The sequence below is a fragment of the Taeniopygia guttata genome, chromosome 10, assembly GCF_048771995.1.
Source record: "Taeniopygia guttata chromosome 10, bTaeGut7.mat, whole genome shotgun sequence".
Taxonomy (NCBI): domain Eukaryota; kingdom Metazoa; phylum Chordata; class Aves; order Passeriformes; family Estrildidae; genus Taeniopygia; species Taeniopygia guttata.
The window spans coordinates 18,997,073-19,015,803 of NC_133035.1; the positions used below are offsets into that span (position 1 = coordinate 18,997,073).

General features: G+C 43.1%; 1 protein-coding gene across 1 annotated transcript in view; it reads left to right on the forward strand.

The window, feature by feature from the left end:
* Positions 1-5,426: 5,426 nt before the first annotated feature.
* MAP2K1 (mitogen-activated protein kinase kinase 1) overlaps positions 5,427-18,731 on the forward strand; it is a 33,733-nt gene continuing 20,428 nt past the window's right edge. Inside the window, exon 1 of the mRNA XM_030281445.4 lies at positions 5,427-5,769. Coding sequence (XP_030137305.1) covers positions 5,690-5,769 — 80 coding nt within the window. The 5' untranslated portion in view covers positions 5,427-5,689. The remainder of the gene's footprint in view (positions 5,770-18,731) is intronic.

Consider the following 18,731-nt stretch of genomic DNA (forward strand, 5'->3'; position numbering starts at 1 on the left):
AAATTTTGGCTCTTCACCCTGGGTGGAGCATCTCCCAGTGGCCCATGAACATGAGATAATTAATAATGAATGGCCCATGAACAGAAGATATTTCCAGGAGGGAGGATTGGTTGTAGGAGATGAAGAAAACTGCCCAGTGAACAGCAGATACCTGTCCCAGCTCTGACAGATGGCAATAGAACACCCCCCCAGCCACATCTTGCATTTCCAGCCCTGCAGACGCTCAGCCTTGAACTGAGGGGTCGGGCACAGCACTCAGCACCACCCTGAGATCTGCTCCAGACAAAGCCCCTTGGGAATTTCCAGATGAACAGTTCGCAGTTGTCCAAACTGGAATAAATATGCTGAGCCCTCGGAGGTTTGGCAGCTGTGCACATAAAATGCCATGTAAGGATTTGGGCTGCAGGGACAACAGGAGAGGCTCCAGGCTCCCGTCTCCAAAGCACTTGCAGCTCTATATTGTTCTTATATTTTTACAGCTCAGGCCATAGAATATCTGACTTAAATGATGGTCTCTTTGTTTAAACAAAACTATATAAATTACTGTAAAATATTAATCCATTAAAGGAATTGGTTTTCCCTTACTTCTCTATAAATTCAAATTTGACATACAGTGTTTCTGGTAATTTAATGTATTCCTTCTAGTATGACAAAATCAATTGCAGTTACTTTCTGGTTAAAATTATTTTAACAGTTAATGTTTCAAATGTATATTCGCAATTGTTGCAGCATCTCTTATAATCAAGAATATGTTAAATATAGGGAGAACAGACTAATGGATTTTTTAGCACTGAATCTATTAATCTTACCTTTTTAGATATGGCCAATTTCTTCAATCGATTGAGGCAGTTGAAGTATGAAAATTAACACAGAGATTTAATAATAATCATAGATCAAGCACAAATTTCCAACACAAAATACTGTCATTGTCATATAAAATTACTGAAAATCAAATATCTACATGATGAGCTCTTTTCATTGAAAATAATAGTCACTCTTTGTACTGAAAAATCCTTACCAAAAACCAAAAAAAAGCAGAAGATCACTTACAATCTCTGCAGAGGACACTGGGTTATAAAAAATCCACCATATTTATGCAACTTTGATTAATCAATATTTTTGAAGAGTGTTTAATTAGAAACTGGACTTGATGACCTAGGTGGTTCTTTCCAGTCCTATGTTCCTAATTAAATAAAAAGCAAACGTTGGCAGGCATTGATTATTGGTTTTTCCTCAGGAAATGAATAACCAGCCACATGCTGCTAAAATAATAAGTCAGGAAAAAACAAACAAAAACCCCCTGCAGGCTGCCTCCATTCTAGAAAACACTTCTAGTTTCTAGCTTAGGTGAAAAGGAAATATTACTGCTTGTTTCTGTTTGATTACTGTAATTTCATTAGAAAAACTGCAGAAAATTAGCACCTTATTTTATATTTCAGTCTCATTTCCTGCTTTGTTACCCATAATATACAGCAAAGCAAATCTGTCAAATGGATAATTGCCTTCTTCCATGCTTGAAGGGGTTTATTCCTAAGGGAACAGAATTTGCTCGGCAAAAAAACCCTTCAAATATTGTGCTGGCAAAGCTGTTCGTGCCATTAAACCCTCAGCACAACTGCTCCCATTGTATCTGTATTAATGGGAAGTCACATCTTAAGTATTAAGCAAATTTCAGTTATTTGTGCTTTATACTTATTTACATTTATACCTTGCTGATCCAATCTAAATTTGATATTATGCAGCCACCTTAAATGTTAATTTCTAAGCTTTTAGTATATCACAAAGCATTCAAATTGTGCTGTGATCCACAGTGCTCCTTTAATTTGTATTTCTTGAGGAAAATAAGGTGCAAGGCAGGTTGTGATCTCTGTCAGCTCCCTTCAAACAATTTTTGATCTTCTTGTCCAATTTTATTAAAATTCGGATCAGACTTCTTAAATTCCATTGCTTTATGGGACTAATTATTTCCCCAGCTTGCTTTGCTAACCACTAAATAGATTAAGAAGTATTAAATCTTGCAAATAGAAGTTTGTGTGCACGTTTTGGCAGCAAAATGAGCAGCTTTATGTGGCAATCGAGTTTGAAAAGTTGGCTTAATTTAGATGCAATTGATCTATATAGTAATTGTGGTTTTCTTTTCATTCAAGAAATTAGGCAAAATTTCAGTTTCTGTAAGGGGGAAAAGGTGGTAATGAAGACAAGCTTCTTTGTTCCACTTCTGTTTTCACAGAAAATTTATTTCTATTTTTCCAAGCAGTGGGGAAATCAATAAATCAGAAAGTCTCCCCGCTCAGAAGCCTCTCGCTGAAATGACAGTGCCTTCTCTTTTTTCCTTCACCTTTTCCTCTGTGATTCACCTCCAGAAACACCTGTTTGTACAGCAAAACACAGTGCCTGCCACGGAGAATATTCAATTTTCCAAAACATGTCTTCTGTTTTGGCTGGGGAAATGCACTTAATTTTTAGTAACTGAAGTTAAACCTATTTGTTTTATAGACAACAGTGCAGAAATTGTTTCTGCAGTGGCATCAATCCATATTCCCGTGAATTTACTTCTAGATACAGTGAACCCAAGATATTTTTTTGGGTTTTGTGCTTTGATCAGAGGGATTTTAAAAAAGATTGATGAAATCAGTAATTTCACAGTCCAGTGTTCTCAGTGCAAGGATAAAGTGTCCAGAGGAGGGAGCTGTCCCTTAATATCTGGAATTGGAAGGAGGGAATATGTCTTTAATGGCAAAACTGTGGGGAAAAAATATTTTTTAAATTTTTATTTTAGAAATGGATGACAGGAACTATTCAGCATTTTTGCATTGAATATGGGGAGCTTTGTTCATCATTTCAGCTTCTGTAAAAACATGAATGATTACTTTGATTAAAATATAATTGTACTTTTGCAAACCACACAAATTTAAATCATAGAGAATTCAGGCTGGTTATTTACCCAAAGTATTCACAGTAGAAATTTTGTGGTGGAATTAACTCTGCACTTCTTCTGGTGTCTGAATCAACTTACTGGAGTATAAAACCTGTCCACTGCTGGACAGATGTTATTCATTCAGGTGGTGTATTCACATGTCTTATATATGAAAAGGACCATTCGGAAAATCAGGAAAAAATCAGGAAAAAATGGAACTGCCAAAGAAACTGTTTTTTCACTCTTTTACCAATACCAAGGCACTACCTCCACCTTAGTGCTGAGTTCCTCAGTGCTGCTTCACTTCTTGGCTCACGTGTGTCTGTGAGAGGTTTCATTTATCACTTAAGCAAAATTAGGAGTGACTGCAGGGTCTTTTCTGCTCCATGTGTCGTGTTTGTTGACTGATGGAGCGCTGTGTGGTACAGAAATGTACAGCAGCAACAGAAAGAATTTCTCATCTGTGTCAGAAATCAGAAGAAACCTGTAAGCCCTTCTCACTTTGTAACTCCTACAGGCCTTAAAAGAGTTTTCAGCTGAATTCTGTTGGATTCAGACAATGAGAAATTAATCTTATAAAGCGACTCAAACTTTAGCAAAGTTCTTTACAGATCTCAGCAGCAGAGGCAGGATCATAGTGTCACTTTGTTCACGGAAGTCAAATGCATGGAACTCCTTTTATCTCCCAAATCTTATCATACGATTATTGTATGATAATATATTTTGTACATGTCACAGTTAACTGCACACATGTGTCCAGACTGGCTTTGCTATCCAAACAGGGCCATTGGGTGCTGCAATATTCCATATCTTGCCCTGAACCCCCTGCAAGACCCACAGCAGATCAACAGAACCTTTACATTTCAGCTCTCCCTCGTGGAGAACACGTTCCACTGGCCATAGCAAGGATATATATATATTGCTCTTGTGAAAAATGCATATTTTATGATTGGCTTTTCACAAATGTTACAATCAATATTATATGTGCAATGTTAGAAAGTTATGCTGTATTAATTCTCTTAAATAGTGTGTTAAATATAGTTTTAGGTTATAACACAATGTTACGATAGAAACTGTGCTATGTAAGATACTTTTTAACTAGCTCAAGAAAGAGATTAGATAATCAAGAATTCTTCGCACAGAGATAACATGAAAGGGCCCATAAAGAGTTACAGCCTCCTTATCAGAAAAAACAAATGTTCTTCCACCTTCTCTCTGTCTTTATGGAACCACCAGGATTAAAGGGCAGAAGTTGACAAAAACCAGAAACATTCTTAATTTGCATGGAATTTATGCATCATGTATGAGATATATGAATATGCAACAGGCTATTGCTTTTAAGGTTATTCCTTTGTTCACAAGGCATGTTTTTGGCAACTTAGGGCCCAAAAACATCCGGACATCTGTAATTCTTTGCTTTTTATTGTCTTGTAATTGTCTTAACTCTAAATTCTATCACTCTAATTATATTACTATTTTTATAGCCATTTTATTACTATTAAACTTTAAAATTTTAAAAACCAATTGATTGGTGTTTTTCACACTCTCAAAGCAACTTTGCTACCCAGAAGGGCCCACTGGGGACAGACACGCAGCTGTCCTGCCCAGGGGTGACGTGCCCCGCTGACCTGTGGCTGGTGACAGTCCCACGCGTCCTGTGCTGCCGGAGCCGCGCTGTGCCAGGTCCAGCCATGGCACAGGACACCTCTGTCCTGCCTCTCTGCTCACCTTCTCCTCTGGGATCCCTCCGCTCCTGCTGCTTGTAATACTGCAGTGTGCATGTCCTTTAAAAAAAAAAAAAATCAGTTCTTCATCGATTTGTGGAAGTACAGGTTGGGTTGGAAGGGACTTTAAAGTCCATCTAGTGCCACCCCTGCCATGGGCAGGGACACCTTCCACTATCCCAGGTTGCTCCAGCCTGGCCTGGGGCACTTCCAAGGGATGGGGCAGCTCCAGCTTCTCTGTGCAGCCTGTGCCAGGCCTGCCCACCCTGACAGGGCAGGATTATTGCCGCTGTCGCCGCCGACCCCGGGGCAGGGCGGGCTCCGGGCAGCAGCGCTGTGAGGGCAGCAGCGCTGTGAGGGCAGCAGCGCTGTGAGGGCAGGGCTGGCTCCGGGCAGGAGCGGTGTGAGAGCAGCACCGCTCTGAGGGCAGCAGCGCTCTGAGGGCAGAACGGGCTCCGGGCAGCAGCGCCGTGAGGGCAGCAGCGCTCTGAGGGCAGCAGCGCTGTGAGGGCAGGGCGGGCACCGGGCAGCAGCGCTCTGAGGGCAGCGGCGCTCTGAGGGCAGCAGCGCTGTGAGGGCAGGGCTGTCTCCGGGCAGCAGCGCCGTGAGGGCAGCAGCGCTCTGAGGGCAGCAGCGCTCTGAGGGCAGCAGCGCTCTGAGGGCGGCAGCGCTCTGAGGGCAGCAGCGCTGTGAGGGCAGGGCTGGCTCCGGGCAGCAGCGCTCTGAGGGCAGCAGCGTTTCCCGCGGCCTCGCTGCCCGCCCTGCGCGTGCGCGCGCTCCCCGCGCAGGCGCGCGGCGGGCGCGGGCGGCGCGCGCCGGCGCGGTCCCGGCCGGGCACATCCCGATCCCGGGCAGTGCCCGCCGGAGCTCGGAGCGCTCGGAGCGGGGTCCGGCAGCCTCACGGCCACCTGCCCGCAGCCCGCGGGGGCACCGCCGCACAGGGCAGCTCCCCGCCCGGTTTGCCGCGCCACAGGAAGTCCCTCGGACCTGTCCGAAGTGCGGCCGCGGCCGCTCCGTCCGCTCCCCTGCGCGCCGTGTGCGGGCGAAGATGCCGAAGAAGAAGCCCGGGCCGATCCAGCTGAACCCCGCTCCGGATGGATCCGCCGTGAACGGGACCAGCTCTGCGGAGTGAGTGCTGCCGGGGCGGGGTGCGGGCCGGCCCGGGCCGGGCGCTGTCCGCGGGGTGCGGTGCTCCCGAGCCCGCCCTGCCCCGCACGCCCCGGCCCCGCTGCCGGGCGGGACTCCCGCGTACCCCGGGGCGGGGGATGCTCGCAGTGCCCTCCGCCGAGTCAGGGGATGCTGCCTTCGGCAATAAACAAACTTCTGTCACATCGGCGAGGCAAAAAAACCTGCTGAAAAAATAGGGGGAAACTTGTATAACTCCTTTGTCCTAGTCCGTAATGGTGTCCGATGGGTTCTTAGCTTATATAATTATCTAGTAATGCCAAATTACACGTTTCCGATGGCACGGTTCATAAACGTGTGTGGGGGAGAATTTATACTGGAGCCCGCAGATTTGTAGCAAAGGTGTTTTGTTTTGTTTTCCTCGTCCTTGGCTTTAACCCAAACAATCGTTAATTGGAGCAGATCTGTCTGTCACTAATTGACGTGTTGTGCCGGGTACGGCAGGGAGTGTGTGTGGAGAAACAGCTTCGGAGCTCCTCTATGGGCAACACAAACATGACTCTGTAAATGTGGGAAGGGCTGAGCTGATCACGGGGACACTTCTGAGGGAAAAAATACCGAATATTGGATGGTTGCATGGTTGCTGGTGAAGCCTCTGCTGCACATTTCTCACGGATGTGGGTGGGTAGGGTGGCCTCGGTCAGACAGACAACACCGGCACCGCGAAGTGATGAAATGTTACAGCAGGTTTTCATTTGAGGTTCACGGGTCAATGTTCGCACCTTGATTTTTAGACAATGGTGTCGGGCTAGCCCTTCAGTGAGCCTTGAAACAAAGGTGTGTCTTGGAGGAGCAGATTCCTGCCCCTGTATGGTCAGTTCGGTCCTCTCCTGGAGGTGGAAACTCAGCTGCGATGTGCTGCTGTAGCACAGTGACACAGAGGATGTCAGGCAGCCTTGCAGTGACATGTGCGACTCCTGGGCTTTAAAGTGCTCTGTATTCATCAGTGCCATGTTTTCACACAGGCTCAGATCTCCTTTAACCACCCAAACAGCTAAAAGAAAAAAAAATCAAACAACCAAAACCAAATCAACCACAAAAGAAATGTAACCCTGAAACCAAGCAAATACCTCCTGAAAAATAAAAAATTCAGCATCTAGCAGCTCCAGCTGTGACATTTCTAGCAAACTCTTTTGATGATTAACTGAGCGATGAGCTGTTTAAAAACTGTTCTTTGGAAGGAGTTACTGATTGTATCTAAGCATTATGATCTAAATATTACAGAGCTTTTGTTCTGGATTGACAGGAGGGAAAATACTGTGTTTTCATATTTGCTTGGGTAGCACTTTCCAGTCGATTTTCTCAAGGCAGTTGAGAATATGTTGATTTAGTCTTCAGGGATCTCTATGCATTTTATTCTTGTTCTACAGAATAAATCTGATACACCAATCACTTGCTGCTTGTAGTACCTGATGTAAATCACCTCGCTCCCAATATACTCAATATCGTATCTCTTCCCGCAAGAAGTGTCATTAATTTTAAATTGCTTTTACATGCATGGTACTCATTTACTTGTTAGAAGCCTTTGGAGACTCCTGGGAGTGCTGGGTCTTTTTTGTACTGATGAACTGCCTTGCTTCATTTTCTGCTCCGTGTGTTGATTAGGCTGGGGTCTGTGTGTGTGTCCCCAGACTTCTGATCTGTGTCACACACAGGACCTTATACCAGCTTTTGCCAGGCTTAGAGGTGTCCAGTATTTTTAAAAGAAGTAGCTTAGTGAAAGTAAATTCAGCAACCAGTTGTCCTATATACAGCCAGGATTAATTAATCATGGAAATATCCCCTCATCCTGCTAATTTTAAACCCTCATTGTGAAAGATCTCAAATAGCAAAGAACAGTTGCATCAGAATTTAAAAATGTTTTTGGAATTGAGTTGAAAACACTTTTGTTTTTCATTTCCTTAATCTGTAAGGTTGTTTATTTTCCTCCCTGAGCCTGCTCTGGGTTTTTTCCCCCTTTGGTCACTGCCTGAATTCCTCAGTCAGGTGTTTGTGAGGCTGTTGTGCATGCCGTGCATCCCTGCACTGCCATATTAACACTTGTTAAAGCCCTGAGCCTGCAGTCCAGGAATTTTGGCTATGTGAGGCTCTGGTTACTCGTGTCATACACAAACCTGTCCCTCTCCAAACGCCTCGCTGCTCCTCAGACACGGCCAAGCGCCCAAGGAGCTCCGCGGACTTGGCAAGGCAAAAAGGAAGATTCCGGGCGAGGCGATGAAATTCCTGTCTGGGAGTGCACCGAGGACCCAGCATCCAGAGGGAAGGAAGTTATTTAGGCTCAGAGGCGATTTTGGCACCAGCCCAAACGGATGTGCAGGGCCTGGGGAGTGCTGGAATTCCGAGACTTTCTCGCTGTCACAGGGGAAGGTTCTGTAACTCATTAATGCTGGTAGGAATGAGCACTTCTGACACCGTGACTTCCTGGCAGAAAGGAAGGGGAAAGGGAGGAAATGAAAGAAGAGGCTGGATGATTCAGGATGTCCTGCTTTGCATTTGTGTCCTGTCCTCTGTCTTCGTCCTTATTTGGTGATGGGAGCCCATTGACTGGAGCAAGGGAAGGCTTATTATAGCACGTGCTGTGGGGCTTTAGGAGTGTGCAGGAGGCCTGGGTCTCATGTGCATGGCTCTTTTCTCTTTTTTCCGTTCTTTTCTTCCTTTTTATCTCTTTTTTCCTGGCAAGGTAGTATAAAGGGGAGTTAGTGCACTTACAATTTAAATACATGTATCCCAAACACTTAAATGAAAATTTCACAATTTTTCTCTCCGACAGCAGATTTTATTGCTTGTGGCTATTACTTAACCCCAACATCCTGTACCAATAATTTTTCTTGAGGGCCTTCCCAATCCCTGGCTCTGCCCAGTTGGACAATTGAGACAACTTCACGAAAGATTTTCCTGTGCCCTGAGCTTCACTTCTGCTTTTGACACTTCCCGCGGAGCCGCGGTTGCACGGCGAGGGCTGAACCTTTCTGCTGCTCTGAGCTGCCTCAGCTCTTCAGGCTCAAACCAAGATGACACTGGCCAGCTGCAGATTTAATTTCAGTCCTTGGAGCTGCACAGATATAATTGTGCAAAGCTTCTGCAAAGAAAGTTAAAAAAAGCCCAACCGAGCAAACCTGAATGAAAATTAATTGAAGGAAAACTGTTCTGGCTGAATGTTTAGTGTCTTAACGGACAAAAGAAGCAAGAACAAGTCTCCAATTTAAGGATTTATGTTCCTTTCAAATGTCTAACCCCCTGTTGCTTTGAATATCTGACAATTTTCAACCAATTTTTGTTTCTCTAAAGCCAACACGGCCTCAGAACGTGAAGTAGGAAAAAAAGCAGGTTTTGAGATAATGCCACTTTCCATATTAGAATAAGTTTTGTGTTCATATGAAAAGAAAGGTGCATCATGAAGTTCTTTAATTGTATCTTTGAAATAAAAAAAAGTCAGAGAGAAGGTTCAAACTAACTGCTCTGAAACCTGACTTTTTACTTTGTCTCAATAAATCCAAAAACTTTCCCAACTCTGGAGTTAAAATATAAACCTTCCAAAACTGCCTGGGATTTGATTAAATACAAAAATGAAAACAATTCTTTTTAAACTGAGTGCCACTGACTTTTATGTATTGTATGAGCTTTGATACGATGGGATTGAAGTGTATTTTTTTCCAAAATACATTTATTTTCAAAATATAAGTGTGTATGTGTTTTAGCAACAAGACGTATCTCCCAAATCAAGCCTGAGCTGTGACCTCTGCAAATCTCAGATGTGAAGTATGAGCTACAATAGGAGGCTTGTGTTTAATTAAATAAAGATGAGAGCAAAAAAAAAAAGTAGACAACAGAATTTGTATCTTCTCTGATGTGCTGAAAAGAAATGGGCTCTTGAGAGGGATTTAAGATGCTGTCCATAGGTCTTTACCACCTTAAAAACTGTATTTCTTTTTAAAAAAGAAAGAAAATCCAAAGCAAACTGAGTAGAGCCAAGTCATCGGGCACAATGTGGTTTTTCAGGGTTTCTCTTTTTAAAGCGTTAATTATAGCAAATCTGTGCCTTAGAATTGTTCAAGCCAGAGAGTAATTTTGTAAGAATGGGTGACTGGAAATTCCAGTCATAGTTGGAGTATTAATTGCTGTTTATTCTGGTTAAATTGCATTTTAGGAAGTCCCTGAATGACTGCTGCAAGTCCCTGTGTTTGCTTGGCTAAGCAAGGTTTGGGGATTGTGCAGAAATGGGTTGCACTTCAATATATATATTACAATTTGCAGGGTAAACAATTGCTTACTTACTATGTTTCCTGCAATTTTCATGTTTTTCAGTGTCTTTCTCAAGGGAGCTTCAGTTTGGGTTTTTGAGGAGGAGAAGGGCAGGTCGTGTCCCATCAGGGGAATGGAGTTGTGAGGTTTTGGGTTTGGGTTTTTGGGCTTTAAGTTTCCATTGTGAGCTCCTTCCCAGTGGATCCTGTTTCAAGAGGATTTGTCCTCATGGAATAGATTTTTTATCGGTTTTCTTGGATGTGAGATTAGATAAAAGGAAAGGAAGATTTTCTCACTTTAATGCTTGCAGGGTCATTTCTTATTTGCTTCATGGGGGGATTTGTTTTTTGGGGTTTTTTCCCCCTTTGGAATTCCTTGGACTTCATGGGAGCTTTTTAGCCTGTGTGCCGTGTTCTGGAAGATTAGACCCTGGAATTTTATCACTGATTTAGTTGGATTGCAGTTGCATTCAATATTTACTGCAAGCTTGTAAATATTAAAAAAAACCAAAACAAAAAAACTAGAAACTTTTTTTAAAATCCCTTACTAATGAAGGATTAATAAAGCTTCCAAATACATGTGATATGAGAGAGTGCATTTTAAATTAAAATATACTCATGGACTGCTTTCTCTTTTAATGTGCTTGAGCCTGGCATAGTCCTTCACTGAATTAGAAATACCATTTTAATGTTACTTAAGTACAGTAATAGAACATGTGATCTGTTGTAATAAAATAATGAAAAGTCAGAGCCTGCAGCACCTCACAGACTTGTGCTGAGAAAAATTATGACTAAGTGTACACCAGTAGCACAGAAATTAATGAATTAAGGGGCACACTGACCTGTGCAGCTCTTGCTGGCTGTAGGCAGCTTTTTGTTGACAATTATGCAAGTAGGAAGGATTTTAAAACATCTAACACTGTCTTGTTATGTTCTGACAGTCAGATTTAGGCATAGTGATGGTAATGGAGGAATACTTTTGTTTGTATGAGTTTAAAAAGCTTCTATTGGTTTAAGGGGAGTTAAAAAAGTGGGTGTAAAAATAAGCATTGCTAAGGAAATGTGAGGAGGATAAGTGGGGAGGGAAGTGCAGCTGTGCTGGTGGATCCAGCTGCTTTTCTTGTCCTTACAGGGAGGCTGCAGACAGGCACAGAGGTGAGATTTCACAACAGAGCTTGTGCAAGATCCTGCTCCTTCTGCAGAGCCTCTGCTCTCCTGGCTGAGAACTCAAGGAGGTCTCAGAGCTCTGTCCACCAGCACTGGGGAAGCCACAGGGTCAGTTTAGCCAGGAAATAATCCCACTGCAAATGGGATTTGATTTGGGAATGGGTTACTTGGGAATGAGGGCCTTGGGGCAGAGTGAGACCATCCCCTCCTGCCTTGGCAGGATGGAGTGGCAGAGCACAGGGAGATGCCGGAATTCAGGAATTACAGCAATTCCTGAGCAGCACAGATTTTTATGGAGTAGGCTCAGGTCTCAGTCTCAAGAGGAACAAATCTCCTGCCAGACCTTCCAGTGTTATCTCACAGCAAGAAAAAGGGATTGAGAGGGTCTGGGTAAAGCTGACATGTAGCTGAATTATTTATTGGTATAACAGCAGTGCTGTTGTTAACCTGGGAAAAGGGGTTTTGAGTTAGCACTTACTTAAAAAAACCCAAACATGAAAATTGTGGGGAATTTACATGAGGCAGGAAATCCACCAATTTCTAGAGTGGATTTTTAAACGTATTTCACTGTATACAGGGGAAACATTCTGAAATGAGCTGAGGAAGGAATTTTCTGTGAGGTCTGATAAACCTTTCCATCTCACCTTTAGGTAGTTTGTTCCCTTTCAATTACTGAGCTCTAAATTTTCCAGTAAAAAAGCTCCTCCCCCTTTTTTACCTGTGTAACCTTTTTTACTGCTGCATTTGTTCTCCCACCATTGCCTGGGCTGTGGAAAGTGTGTAAATTCCACTGCCAAAAGAATGTCTCTTGGAGGAAGAAATGTTAGCTGGCAAAACTGAATTTTTAGAGAGTTGTGTTCTGTCTTCCAAAGACTTCTTAATTTTGTTGGTGGTTTTTTTTTTTTTTTTTTTTAAGGAAGCAGTGGATTTCTTTTTCTAATCACTTTTGTCCCTACAAATTAGTAATCAGATGATTCCTGCTTTGATACATGCTCGGTATTACTCAGAGAAAATTGTGGTTGCACTTTGGAACAGAAGTGCAAGGGGACAACTGGGAAAGGCTCACTCAGTGCTCACCATCTCTTGGCAAACATCTGTGGAGGAGCCTTTGTCTTCCTGAGTCCTGCCTGGGCAGGAGGAAGGTGGATTCCAGCAGAACTCCTCCCTGCTGCCACCTCAGGATGGGATTTCCACCTGGATCCAGCCTCATCCATCAAGTTGAGTCCATAACAGGGCATACAAAAAAACCCAGATTATTTTCCTTTTGCATCCTGAGCACCAGGATGGAGACATTCCAACAGTGTGGGATTCTTTGGATGAACAAGAATTTTCTTAAAAACCTCCTTATGGGTTTTTATAACAAACCCTTGAAACTTCCTGGCAGCTCTTCCCCCTTTCTTGCAGGGTTTTGTCCAACTCAGCATTGTTCTGTGCTTTTCCAGAACTTTTTTTTTTTCAGTGTGGTGGGAAGATGAGTCAGCAGATTGCAGAACACATTCTTTTGGGAAAAAAATGTTCTCTTTGGATATAGACATGTTAATATTTCTGTATGTATTGGTACACTCCATTCATATATTAGGTAAAAGTTATTAATTTCTTTTGCTAAATGGCTGTGCTGACAAATGTTCAGTGTTATGCAGTCTCTCCATTTGAAATACAGGCAGACCTTCCATCCCTGGCTTTCTCAGAATCCCAGTTATGGGGGTTTTGTCTGTTTTCAGACAGTTTCTGGCAGTTTCTTTTCCTGGTCCCTGGTGTGGCTCTATGTGGAGTTTGTCCTGCTCTGCTCCAGGCTCAGCCCGTCTCACTTCTAATCCTGGCCTGTTCAGGGGCCCTGTAAACAGATCCTGTAACTTCATCTTTTGTATTATTGTCGTGTCCCTCAAAGGCTGTGGAGCTGCCACATGGGAGAGCTGGGAGGATACTGTTACTGTGACTGCTGCAGTCTTCATCCTTTGGTTTTGTCATTATATTCAACTCCTAATTCAGAGACATAAAACAGTGGAAATGCAGGCCTTGGCTGAGCAAATGTTGATCAGAATTTATAATTCTGTCTGTCTTCTGTGTTGTGGTTTAAATATCCAGTCAATAAGTTCATTTTTCTGTCCATAAGGAAGTTTTAATTGCCCTGTGGTTCCTTTATTCTGATAATGTGTAGTGTTGGCTGGGAAAAATCCATAGTGCACAGACATAAAAGGGAGATGGAGAGCTTGGATTTCTGAAGGTTTGGCTGTAGAATTTCTTAATTTGAGATTACAGAGTCGATTTAGGGCAAATTCTGAACGCAATGGCACAGTAGGTCCTGTGGAAGCCTCTTAACTCAGAAAAACACACAAGCTCCCTCTCTGTGGCATTGGTTAGAGAGCTCAGCATGCCAAAGGGGTGTCTGAGCTGGCAGCTCCTGCTGCCACTCAGGATGAGGGGCTGGGACACCAAGAGATGGCACCAAGAGGCACCCAGGGCACCTTGGCTCAGGGGAGGAAAATGGGATGTTTAATGGGAGGGAAAGAGAAAGAGGAGGAGGCTTAAAGCAAAGATTCCCAGCCTAGAGGGAATTCTGAAAGTTCAGCTGTCCATTTGGTTGGAGACTCAACAGGAGATTTGAAGTTGTGTCGTCTGTTTTCTTCTTTAAAACTCATGCCTTTCAGCCTTAGAAAAATGAGAATTTACATTAAATTAGGGCTATCAGGATACTCTTTTGGACAGAGCAGTGCTATTCTAATAGTTTTACTTTGCCTGCCTTTTACTGAGAAATGTATTTTAATCAAATGTCTGCCTCTTAATGGGTATTTATTTTTTTCTGGCAGTATTAAACCTCACTCTATGCCGTGCAATGTCACTGTGATGTGGAAGTGGATGGTGTGTTAGATATTAGGGAAAAATTCTTTACTGTGAGGGTGGGAGGCCTTGGCATAGATGCCCAGAGCAGCTGTGGCTGCCCCTGGATCCTTGGAATGTCCAGGGCCAGGCCTGAGGTGGTGGGAGGTGTCCCTGCCATGGCAGGGGTGGGACAAGATGAGCTTTAAAAAACCAGTCTGTGATGTTCAGATGATAAATTCACCTACAATTCCCACCTAAGTACAAGGGAAATTTTTTAAGATCCTCTAACACATTGCAAGGATTGAAAATCAGCAAGGGTTGAAAACCAGTGTATTTTTCCAAAACAGACTCATTGCATTTATAGGGAATTTGGATTTTTTTTTTGAGTTGATGCTCTGACTGCAAGTTTTATGGGGCTGCACTGGAGTTAACCCAGACAGACACCTGTGCTCTAAGCTGAAGAACTTCTGGAATTACATTTATCTTCCATGTTATTCTGTGAACTGCTCTTTGCTAAAGGAAAAATTTAATAAGAATTTTTCTTGTTGCCTGGGTTTGGCAGAGTCACACAACATAGTAGTCTGTCTTCTCAAAACCACAGAATGTCTTCATGTTCCTAACACTTAATTTCAGCTCCCTGATTGAGGTTGTTCATGGAAATTATGTAGTGAACTGCCTACTTTCTTCTCCAAATTGACAGCTGTGTGGGCTTGGGGAAAGCATTAATGTCACTGTTCTGGAAAACAACCCCCAAGCTTTGTATCCTCATGCGACAGGAGATCTGAAAGTGAAAGTACTTCTTGATGCTTTCACTCATGCTAATTGTTCAGCTTGCAGTGCTGATAGTAATGCCTTTGAACAGATATTTGACAAATTACTGGTAAAGACTCAGATTTTTTGTCTTTTTCCCCTGCCACATTTTTTTCTTCTCTCTCTGAAGCAGACTTTAGAGTTGAGTAACAGCTTTGCTGTAGCCTTTAGGCTTGAGTGTATGATTAACTTAGCACTAACATGAATTAAAAAAAAAAGCTCCCAGGGATTTGGAGTACTAGTATTAATTAAGGATTTATTTTATGCTTTTTGTTATGCCATTATGTGCTAGTAGACTACAAGCAGCATTTCTCTTCCTGTTACTGCTTCCAGGAGAACAAGTGTGCTCTGAAGAGTTCATGGATCTCCTCCAGGAGTGCTTTCCTCAGTGCTGAGGTGGCTGTCCCCAAAGCCAGGAGCTGAGAAGCTGCACTTGCCTTCTGTGCACCTCTGGGTGCTGGGTGCTCTCTCTGCAGTCTGTGGCTGCTCCCTGCCCAGCCTGCAGTGGGAACACAAATTTCCTCCCTGTCCCCAAACTCACTTCTCTGTCCCTGCAGTGCCCAGCTGTGTGCCATGTGCACACATTTAGAGGTTAGAAATCAGTGGCTGGATGTTTAAAAAGAAAATCTGAAAACAATCCACAGCCAGCCCTTAAAGGAGCAGGGTGATGGGCTCAGAAAGTGCCTGGTGATGGGATGGTGGTGTTGGTGCCACACCTTGTCTGTCCAGGGCTTTGTGCACAGGAACGTGCATGTCTGGGGGGCAGAGAACAGGATGCTCAGTGCAGCAGTGACTCCAGGTGCTGCTGGGCATTTATTTGGGCTTCTTGTGTCCACCCAGGGTTCTTTTACCCAAGTATCCACTTTTGGCCATTGGCATAAGGTGAGGGACTGGGGGAGGTGAGAATTTAAAGCTCCCAGATGAGCCAGCCTGGGGTGAGGTGTCCCTGGCTCTGAAAAGCTCCCACATTCCCACAAACCTTTCTCACCTGCACAAGGTGGCAGCAGAAGGGCTGGGTGTGGGTTCCCCCAGGGTCTCAGATGGACAGGGATAAGAGGTGAGGTTCTCCACACCCATCAGGGCTCACTGGGGAAGGTTTGAGTTCTTTCTGCATTCTTTTCCAACTTGGGAGGTCACAGAAGAGCCATGGGGGGATGCTGTGCTGTCAGAACACTTCCTTGAGCACAGAAAGGAAGAAACAGTGGGAGTTAATAGGAAAGATCCTCCCTGATCTAATGTGGGTGGAGAGAACTCCTCCTCTAGGGCACCCGTACCTCTTGCTGCCCTTGGAAGAGAGAAAGAAACAACCAGCTTTCCCAAAAACTTGCCCTGAGTGTGTATTTTTTTTAACTCTCTATGTAGTCAGGAAGAGAGAGATCTCACAGTAATTGTGAAGACAGCACTGAGTGCAGAGGTGTTGTGTGCTGGCTGAGCTTATCCTTCTGCCAGCTGAGCAGGAAGGTGTTTACTGGTGGTGTTCTGTGGGATTCCTCTGTCTCCTTATCAAATGGAGGAAGCAGCACTGACCTCCCCGTGGCTTCATCCCAAGGATCACTCTGTGAGAGCTGGATCCCATCCCTGGTGCAGTTTAGTGTGTGCTGGGCTTCCAAACTGCCAGCAATAAATGAAATGATAACCTATTGCTTCAGAGTAGTGCTTGGCACTGTGGAGCCCTGAGCTGATTTGATGATTTCCTGCTTTGATGGATCCCTGGCAAAGCCATGGTGCCTTGACAGTGAAAAACACAACCCCAAGACTGCAGCAGGTAATGGTGATGAATTTTAATAGGAATCTTTGTCTCAGAATAAGAGTTTTATATAAGATTAAGTGACTACCAGTGCTCTTTCTGGAGGCAGACACTTGCACAGTAGCATGTTGCTGTTTTGGCTGCCAAAGTTCCTGAACATTTTCGTGGTGCTTGGTGATGAACTGTCTAAAGTATTCCCTCTTCTGTATTCTGGATGTGCTGCTTTCATTCAGTTTGTAAAACTTCCTGTGTCATGATTTACTTTTCCACCTGTTTCTCTGTGCTTTGGAACTTGCTGTGATGCTTTTACCTGGAGAGGGCCCAGGTACCAGTCAGGGGAGTGTTCTTGGAGTGTAGTTGGAGTTAAAAACTGAAACTTCCAAAGTCCTGCCTCCTGGAAACACTCCGAGTCGGTTACACCACCCATTTAGATGACAAAAACACACCTGTTATTTACCTATCTGCGTTTTAAATTGATTAATGTCCAGTCCTTCAAGCAAAGAACCAGAATGAAAAAAATCAATTCTTTCCTGATACCTGACATTCATTTATTATAGTTCTGTTCTTATCATAAAACTAACTGGAGATGTTGGTAGTTAACACTCTGAATAGTGATTCTGACAATGCATTTGTTGGATTCATATCTTTCAGATTAATTCACTTTACAGTTAGAGAATTGGTCCTGAAAATCTGAGAACTTTATTGCTTGTCACTGCAAGTAATGAAATTAGAGCTTAGAACATTCTGGTGATTTTAGTGGTGGCCACACCTGGTAGGGAAACCTGAGGTGCTGAAATTCATGAGATGGATGAATTTCAATCTCACTTTCCCATCTGGGAGAATCTTTGGAACCTCTTGTATTCAAGCAGGGATCCCAGCAGTAATTCAGAGTTTCAAGCAAGGATATGCCTGTTTTAAGTGAATGCCAAGTTTATTTCGATTGAAACAGGTAACTTATAAAAAAAAATCTTTTTCCAGACAAACATTAGACTATATAGATGTGATAAGTGCTATCCTAGCAAATATTTTTGTTCCCAAAGGATCAGCAGGACAGTTGTTTGTTCATCACACCAGCAGTCTGTCTGCTCCAAGTCATGTGCTCAAGCATCTCTGTGTTGTCTCCAAAGCCAAAAACCCCCTTCTGCCTGAGAGAAAAACTGAATAGCTGTTTTCTTCAAAGCACAGCAAGGAAAGCTTTGTTGCATCCTGTTTCTGTGTCTCTAGTTAGTTTTTTTGTTCTTTTTTTTCTTATTCCACATGGACAACCCTGCCTTATTCAGTAATCCTTAAAATGACAGCAAGTTTCTTTTCAAAGCTTGTAAATTATAATGAAGACTTGAGTTCTGGCTTCTCACAGCAGTAATTTTCCAGGGTGAAACATGGAATTTGTGTCCAGCATTTGTTGTTCTGGAGTTTATTGCAGGAAGGTGAGAGGTGCTTAACTTTGCCTCAGCTTTTCTCTTGTTTGAGCTGGTTCAGGTGTATTCACCTCACTTTGACTTCAGCCTGGAATTTGTTTGCTTCACTGGGCACATTCGATGGGGAAAAAAAATAATCCAGGGATTAATCATTCAATTATGTATTTCTGAATTTCAAAAAATGTGTTTCTTTCTTAATGATTAATCTTTACAACAGAAACAGTAAAACAGGTTAACTTGGATGTTGTTGTAGCCACATTTATCTTCCTGGGGGATTTTTCAGTGGGGAGACTCCAGGATTATTGGTGTGGGATTGTACAGGTATAAAACATGGTATGAGGACAGAAGTGATGCTTCTCTTTAAAAGGCAGTATAAAAAAACCTTAGTTTTGGTGCAGGTACTTGATTTTTAAGGTAAGATAGAGACAGTCGTGGTGGTAGCCATGCATCCTCTCAGCTGAGCAACTCCTCACTGGCTGTGAGGATGTCCCTTTATACAACATATTTTCAGAGTGAACACTTTATGAAGTGATAAATGGAAATAGTTTTGATTATTGGTGAAATTTAATTATTTTTTTAAATGGAAATAGTTTTGATTATTGGTGAAATTTAATTATTTTTTAAAATGGAAAGTAGTTCCATTCTTCATACTTCTGAAGAAATAGATTCTTTTCCTCAAATTCTTCATCCTAGCAACACTGT